The sequence below is a fragment of the Myotis brandtii genome, unplaced genomic scaffold (genome assembly GCF_000412655.1).
Source record: "Myotis brandtii unplaced genomic scaffold, ASM41265v1 scaffold314, whole genome shotgun sequence".
NCBI lineage: Eukaryota > Metazoa > Chordata > Mammalia > Chiroptera > Vespertilionidae > Myotis > Myotis brandtii.
Genome location: NW_005362033.1, coordinates 1,223,577 through 1,232,462, shown reverse-complemented (window position 1 = coordinate 1,232,462; position 8,886 = coordinate 1,223,577). Strand labels below are relative to the sequence as shown.

At 53.7% G+C, this 8,886-nt stretch overlaps 1 protein-coding gene across 9 annotated transcripts in view; it reads left to right on the top strand.

Moving 5' to 3' along the window:
- The window catches only part of TOM1L2 (target of myb1 like 2 membrane trafficking protein), a 65,079-nt gene that overhangs the window by 28,168 nt on the left and 28,025 nt on the right, over nt 1-8,886 (top strand). For 8 of the 9 annotated variants that reach the window (XR_001362868.1, XM_014542837.1, XM_014542836.1 and 5 more), the window contains exons 4-5: nt 6,240-6,374; nt 8,424-8,582. Coding sequence is in view for 8 of the 9 variants with exons in the window: in XM_014542837.1 (XP_014398323.1) it covers nt 6,240-6,374; nt 8,424-8,582 (294 nt within the window). In the remaining variant the exon portion in view is untranslated. The remainder of the gene's footprint in view (nt 1-6,239; nt 6,375-8,423; nt 8,583-8,886) is intronic. The other variant, XM_014542842.1, reaches the window with a different exon arrangement.

Genomic DNA, 8,886 nt, shown 5'->3' with positions numbered 1-8,886 from the left:
GGGGTGGAGGGTGGAGGGGTGTCATTGTTTGGAAGGGGAGGCTCCTTCCATAAAACGTCAGGGAGCTATTCTTCTGGGGTTCTTTCTCTTTCGTCTCTTTGCTCCACTAGAACTTGCTTCAGGCTCACTGGGCCTCTGTCTCACTAAAACCCGTCCAGGGATTGTTTTTGCTGCGTTTTAACACTTGCTTGCAGTGAAACACTGCACTGTCACTGAACAAGGTTATCGCACAGTTTGCTAGTCTTTGTCAGATTGCATTTCTCAATAAACTGCATTTCTCCCCATTTCCCAGCATTCCCTTGATGAGTGGAATAGGAACACCCTCCCTTCCCCCACCCCCTCCCCTGAAGAGACTTCTCAGCTGCCGGGCTGCTCCTCTGAAGGTCCCAGAGCTCCTGGGAGGTCAGCTTAGTGCTGTGTCCTCACCAACTCCTCCCCATCACCGTCCATCTCCAAGCCTGGACTTGCCCCTCACAGCCCTCACAGGCTCTGTCAGCGTCTTCCAGGCTGATTGCGTGGTCCTGGAACACACTCCCTCGTGCTGTGAGTCTCGAGCGAGTGAGGATATTAATGTGTTCCTTCCAGAAGGGTTAAATCAGTGTCAGAGGTCACCTCAAAACACCTCTGGAACAGGGCCTTTGTGTAGTGTTCCTGAAATTAGAAATGACCTGCTGGTCCGTGGGCTGGATTGGTGGAGAGGACCCAGCAGGGTGAGGCTGTGGGTGGAGAGGACCCGGCAGGGTGAGGCTGTGGGTGGAGAGGACCCGGCAGGGTGAGGCTGTGGGTGGAGAGGACCCGGCAGGGTGAGGCTGTGGGTGGAGAGGACCCGGCAGGGTGAGGCTGTGGGTGGAGAGGACCCGGCAGGGTGAGGCTGTGGGTGGAGAGGACCCGGCAGGGTGAGGCTGTGGGTGGAGAGGACCCGGCAGGGTGAGGCTGTGGGTGGAGAGGACCCGGCAGGGTGAGGCTGTGGGTGGAGAGGACCCGGCAGGGTGAGGCTGTGGGTGGAGAGGACCCGGCAGGGTGAGGCTGTGGGTGGAGAGGACCCGGCAGGGTGAGGCTGTGGGTGGAGAGGACCCGGCAGGGTGAGGCTGTGGGTGGAGAGGACCCGGCAGGGTGAGGCTGTGGGTGGAGAGGACCCGGCAGGGTGAGGCTGTGGGTGGAGAGGACCCGGCAGGGTGAGGCTGTGGGTGGAGAGGACCCGGCAGGGTGAGGCTGTGGGTGGAGAGGACCCGGCAGGGTGAGGCTGTGGGTGGAGAGGACCCGGCAGGGTGAGGCTGTGGGTGGAGAGGACCCGGCAGGGTGAGGCTGTGGGTGGAGAGGACCCGGCAGGGTGAGGCTGTGGGTGGAGAGGACCCGGCAGGGTGAGGCTGTGGGTGGAGAGGACCCGGCAGGGTGAGGCTGTGGGTGGAGAGGACCCGGCAGGGTGAGGCTGTGGGTGGAGAGGACCCGGCAGGGTGAGGCTGTGGGTGGAGAGGACCCGGCAGGGTGAGGCTGTGGGTGGAGAGGACCCGGCAGGGTGAGGCTGTGGGTGGAGAGGACCCGGCAGGGTGAGGCTGTGGGTGGAGAGGACCCGGCAGGGTGAGGCTGTGGGTGGAGAGGACCCGGCAGGGTGAGGCTGTGGGTGGAGAGGACCCGGCAGGGTGAGGCTGTGGGTGGAGAGGACCCGGCAGGGTGAGGCTGTGGGTGGAGAGGACCCGGCAGGGGTGAGGCTGTGCTCCTCCAGCAGCTCCGCGCCAAGCCTGGAGGTGGGCAGAAGCCTCGTCCATGACAAGAAGTGCCCTGAGTGGCAGTTGTGTTTCCTGGAGGTATTTCTTCACACTTGGAGCCAACACTTCATGAATCCACTCAATAAAAAACTTCCTGGTCACCCATGCTTTGCTGCTGGCCCTCCACATTCCACTTGTTTTTCACGGCATTATTTTTCTTGAAAACTCGCAGGTTTTCGGAATGGTGGACGAATAGAGGCTTCAATTTGAAGTCCCCACTCGCATTCCCACACAAGAGTCACGTCCGCCGCCCTTCACTGGCTGTGTCCCGGCGATGCCTCTCCTCTGGCGTGGTGGGTCCTCTCGGGCATGTTCTCCCAGGAGAGGCCTGTCTCGTCACAAAGGGACACTGATGGGAACAGATCCCTCGGCCTCCACAAGTTCTGTCACGAAGTCATGAGCAGCTGCTTTGCTAGAGCTGGCAGCCTCCCCACGCTCCCTCCGCCCTGAGTGCCGCTTCTCTCCTAACTTTACCAGGGGCCCTGCAGCCTTACAGACAACCTCAGCACTGGTCCCAGGGCGTCTTTCGGGAGGCCAGTGTGCAGCGTCTTCACTTTTTCACAGACTTGCCTTTGAAATGTTATCACTGGCTAACTGCTTTTCGTTTATCCAAATCAACAACCATTTTTCTAACTCTGTAGTTGCCTACAGTTGTTTCATGAGCACTTTCCCACCCTCAGCAACATCAATCAGCACTCTCGATGGCCTCTTTATGTTTTAAAGTTGTGCTAACTATTTTGCCCTGCCATACTCGGTAACCAGGTCAGACACACGAACACCTCTGTCATACCTCACAATTCTTTCTTTTTTAAGCTCTATCATTGTTCTTACAACTTTTAAAAAACATATTTTTAAAAATTACTTTTAGAGAGAGGAAGGGAGAGGGATAGAGAGAAACATCAATGAGAGAGACACATCGATTGGCTGCCTCCTGCATGTGGGGGATCGAGCCCATAACCATGTGCCCTGACTCAGAATCAAACCAATGACCTCTTGGCTCCTAGGTTGATGCCAGCCGGGCCTCACAACTTTCCTTTTCACTTTGCTGCTGTCACTCACATTCTTAGCACCCAGGATAATTTACTATAGGTGTTTAATAATAAGCAGCCACAAAACAAAAAACACGAAGATATTCACAGCACAATTTCCTGAGATGTTAACAACACAAGGTTAAGCAGTCAACTGACTCATATTCGTGCATTCTCTCCTTTGTTTGTTGCCTGAGAAACATGTGACTGACCATACAGGTTATTGGGTCAAAAATCGAAGTTTTGTTCAACAACCAAGATAATTTTTCCGTGAACAACTTGGTCGAGAACTGAGGTTTGACTGTACTCTCTTTCCACTGACGAAAGTGAGCTGATGAGGCTAGGCTGGGGGCAGGAGGCTGTTGTGCTCTTAGAAGGTGTCAGAGAACTGATGGCCGAATCTGTGTGGACGGTTTGGTCCAGGGGCAGAAGCAGAAGATGACAGAAGCTTTCGTTTGTCCAAAGAACAGAACCCATAGTTTAAATCAGTAATTGTTTATTTATCTGAAATTTGATGATTTAAAACTGTCAAAACTTGAGGAATACAGAAATGAATAGGATATGGTTCATGTTTTATAAGGTTTTAGTCTGGACTTTGGTGTACAATCCAAAGGAACAAAGGAAATAAAAGCATAACTTTCTTTTTTCCCCCTCAATAGACCTTCCTCTGGGTCTTTCAACCCCTGACACTGTAGGCGCACAGGCGGGATAAAGAACTACGTGAAGAGCAGCGAGGGGGCCACTGAGTCACTAACCAGCCAGGGCCCCTCGGGGCCAGCACTGCCGGTCACTGCTCCCCGGTGGTTTCCACCGCCTCTGCCCCTGGCGGTTTTCCACCTCCCCTGGAACAGGTTCTCCCAGCCCTGGGTCAGCGGGGCCCTGCTTTATCGCTGTCACCACAGTCTGTTGTCAGCCTAAGTGACCACCTTCCTCTGTTCTCTGAAGTAGGACAGTAAGGCTGCTCTCGAGGACAGGATTCAGTGCTGGCTGCTCTCCCCGAGCAGGGGCGGGACTCAGTGTGTGCCTGGTGGGAAGAAGACAGGAACACAGGTATTTGGGCATTGACCCAGCAAGATACTAGAGGCACAGAGCATCTCTGGATGTCTCCCACTTCTGTGTTTCCCCATATGGCTGTTCCTTTACAGGTGCCCCGCCCCTGCCCATTCCCGTTGGCACCAGAATCTTGCTCAGTAGAGAATGCACCTAACCTGCTCAGGGGCCCCACGGGGGTTGAAATAACAGCAGGTGGGCAGGGGGTGGATTAGCCAAGGCAGCTTGGTTGCAAATAACAAATGCCAACTCCAGCTTGCCTAGGCAGAGAGGAAAGTTGGTCATGAGAAGTCAGGGCTACCTACAACCCTGGGGTATGCGGGGCCTGGGGAATGGACAGAAGGGATCAGCAAAACCCTCCAAATCTCCTGTATGTCTCACTAGGCACACCTGCTGCACCTTCTCCCATTCACAGGTTGGGGCTGGCACAGGACTGACTCCCAGGGCCACATCCACGGACAGTCTCACCCGCAGGCTCCAGGCCCAGGCCAGGCTCTTGGGAGGGGGAGAAGCTGCTGGGCCAACGTGGGTGTGTATTTTCCCTCCCTGCCTGGGGCCATGGAACGGGGTCTGTTGACACGCTGTTTGGGCAGGTGCTCCAAGAGTTCTTAACTGACTGGAGAGAAGAGTGATGGTTTTTTCATCTTCATTCTTCTCGTCTCATAGTCAGCTGGATGGAAAGCGACACGAATGAAAAGGGGCTCCCTGAGCTGTTGGCCCTCCCATAGAAACAGGCCTCCAGCAGCGCCAGGAGGAGCTGCCATGCTGCTTCTCCCGCTCCCACAGCAGCGTGGGTGCTGGCGGTTAGGCCCAAACTCAAGTGCTAGTGCATGGGAAGCTAGGTCACGGGCCTCAGCTGGCGTGTGAATCAGATGGCTGAGGCCAAAGCAGCTGGTGGAAGATGGGGCTCGGGGTCACTTCCCAGGGGGCAGCTCTTGTGACTGCTCCCCAGCTGGGATTCCAGGGAGGCCTCAGCAGGCACCTCTGCCCAACTCAGGATCCTGAGGAAAGTGTCAGCCAACCCGACAGGGGCTGTCCTGATGCAGGGTTAAACCCCTGAGTGTGCAAATTAAATAAGCGGATCAAGGGAGCCAGACTGACAGTATGTTTCTAGTAAGTGAGATGCATCACTTGTAATTAACAAGGCATTTTGGAAGCTGGCGTTTTCACTTCAAGTGGGTCTGCGGGTAAGCGATAGCGTTGCTCTGGCTGCCTCGGGATTGGTTGGAGCATTGCTGGAGCCGGGAGGCAGTTAAATGCTGGAGACAGCAACAGAATTAGCACAGGACCCTGGTCCCCAAGGCTCCGCCTTCCCCTAGGAGTTTATAAGGTGATGGGTGACTCTGAAGAGCTGGGCCCAATTTTTGGGGAGCTGTTTGGCTATACTTTTAAAAAATGTATTCTGGCCCTAGCTGGTTTGGCTTAGTGGATAGAGAGTCAGCCTGCAGACTGAAGGGTCCCATGTTCGATTCCGGTCAAGGGCACATGCCTGGGTTGCAGGCTCCACCCCCAGTAGGAGGCAGCTGATCAATGATTCTCTCTCATCATTAATGTTTCTCTCTCCCTCTCCCTTCCACTCTGAGATCAATAAAAATATATTTTAAAAAATAAAATGTATTCTGTAACTTCCAAAGAACAGATTTTTTTTAATTTTTAAAGAGTTTCATGAATCAGTGGTAAGTGGCAATCCGTTTCCATCTGTGTTCTTTCCTCGCTGTGCTGTTTTCATGTAAAGGAAACTAGTGCTCACGCTTTCCTGTGGGTTTCCATGCGGGCAGCACGGGCTCCCCTCCCTGCTCAGCCCCAGACACCTCACCCGGGCGAGGCCGGCTCAGCTGTAGGGTCCTCGCATCGGCTGAGGAGACCTAGAGGGGCCTTTCCCAGCCACACGCCGCTGTCTCCTTCCTGTCAATTTGCCTGTGGTTCCTGCCTCCACTGACGAGAACCCCACACAGCAGTGTAGGAAATGGTGAGCGAGCTTGCAGACCCACAGCGCCCCTGGTCCCACGGCAGCCTGGCGGCGCCCTCTGCTCACCCTTCAACTAAACTCACCAGAAATCGATTTCCTTGCAATTAGGGAAATGCCTGCATGTTAGGATGTACTGCAAAGCTTGGGTGTTATTTCTCTGTCTCTTCTCCAAGGAAATACAGATGCTGAATTAAGTTTTATGTTTTTGTTCATGCTCAACAGCACCATTGAAAAACCAAGATTTTGCCACCCGCCTTGTGGCAGCGCTGGCAGGGGGAGAGGGACAGGATAGTTAGCCAGGGCAGTTTGCATTGGGGTCCAGGGGAGCACTGGCCTCTGAGAGAGCAGCTGGGTGCGGTGGGTGTTCAGGCGCCGTGACAGCCCTCGGGAGACACGCTTCCTAACAGGCCTCCTTTCTCCTTCCAGGCGTGGGCTGACGCCTTTCGAAGCAGTCCTGACCTCACGGGTGTTGTGCATATATATGAGGAGCTGAAGAGGAAAGGGGTCGAGTTTCCTAATGCAGATTTGGACGCTCTGTCTCCCATACACACACCGCAACGGGTAAGCTCCCAGCTGGCATTTTCTAGAAAGGCCTATTGCAGAATACGCAACCGCAACCGCCCCTCTGCTGCTCCATTTGAATTATTCAGCTTGTCATCACGCTGTCTTGAAGCTCGAGGGCATTTCTCTTTAATAACAAGGGGAGTGCAGGAGTGAGACAGCTGGCTGATAGTGATTAAGTGGCTGCAGTGTCTCCCCCAGTTTTCATCCTGCCTGTGGAAGAGCATAATAGAGGGATCATTTCAGACATTCTCATGGAAATGGCTGCTGGGGGAAGCCATTCTCTGAGGGTCATTAGCACCTGCTCTTCAGAGGCCCCAGGAACGGGCGGGCCGGCCTCCCCTGGAGAACAGGAGCACCCCGGTGTTGGCAGTGCGGAGATGAGTGTGCTGCTGCGCTGGGCAGGGAGCAGCTTGGGGTTTCCCAGCCGTACAAGCTAATCAGATGCTCTAAATGGACCCATTATCAATGGCTCTAAAATTTACGGAGAGCTGGGAGCGTTCGGCATCAGCCCAGACACCTTGGGATTCAAAGCCCATGGAAGGCCATGTAGAGGCCTGCTGCGGAAGCCTTCAAGGCAGCCCTGTGCTGCAGAATTAAAAGCCTGCAGGAGAGGCTGGCCACCCTTTCCAGGAGCTAGTGTGCACCCTGTGGGCTGGGATCCAGGGGAGCCAGGGCTCAGGACACTGCCTTGCTGGCCCCTATCAGCCCATCTCTGAAATGGGGCGAAGAGGGCAGCAGCCTGTGCAGGTTTGTCGTGTGAGCACCGTTCATGCTCAAGAGGTTATCAGAGATGCCCAAAGGGAAGCATGAGGAATTATATTTTCCAGAGCAGTGTTTTCAGAATGACCCTCCAAAACACTGTGACTTGTGGAATAAACATAACCTGTTTTATTCTTCTAATAACTAGTGGCCCGGTGCACAAATTCATGCACATTGAAAGGAAATTAATTGGAAGAAATATTTTAATATCGCTATTCGCTCTTTCTCTATAATAGAAGTGTCAACCAAATTCACGATCGACAATGACAAGTTGAAACACACATGTGCGATTGGCGTCAGCGAGAGCGTTATATGTATCGCGCATGTGTGAGTCAACTTAGCCTTTTACAGATATAGAACAAACTTGCTTTATTAGACCTGCTTTCTGATGTAGCTAAACTTTTTCCAGCCCAGTGAAGCACCCCAACTTCTCTTTCAGGTAATTGTCAGCAACACAGCAGTAAATATCAACACGAAGCAGATTATTAGTATAGATCATGCAGGGAGAACAAAGGGTAAAATATTTAACTGCAGCGGTGTTTGACTATATTCTGTGCGGTGAGAAAACCTGAAGTCATTTTCAAGGTCCACCATTTCTTCTTTTCAGTCGGGTCAAGTTTCTGAGCTTTCTAAATCTCCATTTTCTCGCTAATGAAAAGAAAATAGGATTCCATTGAGTCTCCTATCTACCTACTCCAGGACTTCTGTGAGGATCAAATGAGATGAGGCACATGAAAACACTTCACAGACATGTGGTTAAAGTGTAAAGTGTTTCCACCTGGCTAAAGTTGCCTGAGCTGAAGAAACTGCAAGGAGTCTAGTCGTCGCTAGGGAGAGGAAGTCGGGCTTTGCTACATGACATCATTACCTGGACGGAGGGAAGGACACTTAGCTTATTAGCCTTTTAGATAGATAGATAGATGATACAGAACTATGTTGTTGTTCCTGTAATTACAAAAAATGTTCAGTAAATTACATTATACTATTTATATTAGTCTACTTGTAAAAGCCAAAACATAATCTTCTGGTACCAACTAAGGATCCCTAGGTGGCCCTAGTAATGGGGTGCAGAGCGCTAGGGCTCTCCCTGCCGCCTTTTGAGGGGTCTGGGCTTGGCTGTGAGGGAAGCAGAGGGAGAAGCCATTGGGAGGGCGTAGAGGGAAAGACTGGGAGCAGAGGGCCCCTCTTCACAGGTGCTGCAGCTAGTGCTGCCCTGGGTGGGGCAGGCGCCAGGTCCTGCTGCACAGGCAGTCGAGTGAGCAGAGGACTCTGTTGTTGCCATGCCAGAGTGTCCCTGAAGTGGATCCAGCCGCCACCGTGCCCAGGTCCCAGGCGCAGCAGAGGACAAGTGCCGGCTCCTTTTCCTCGCCTCCTCCTCCTCCCTTCTCCGCGCCACAGGCCCCGGCTCTGAGTGTGACCGGCCCCATCACAGCCAATGCAGAACAGGTACTTGCATACACTAGGCACAGGCAAGCCAGCTCTGCCCTAATTCGCCCTCCCAGAGACACGGGCAGGTGTCAGTGACACACAGAGGAAAGGGCCAGTCCCTCTCCTGAGGACTCACAGTCCAGTGGGGGAGACAGGTGCAAAGACAGTCAGGACTGTGGTCACGCTGAGGTGGGAGAGTGTCCAGGTGCTGAGCCCAGAGTTGAGCAGTGCCTGGAAGGCAGCCTGAGCTGCTGCTGCGGAAGGTCTTGAAGCGGGAGAGGGGCCTTGCCAGGCACCGTGCCGGGGCAGGGCTGGTGTGGGG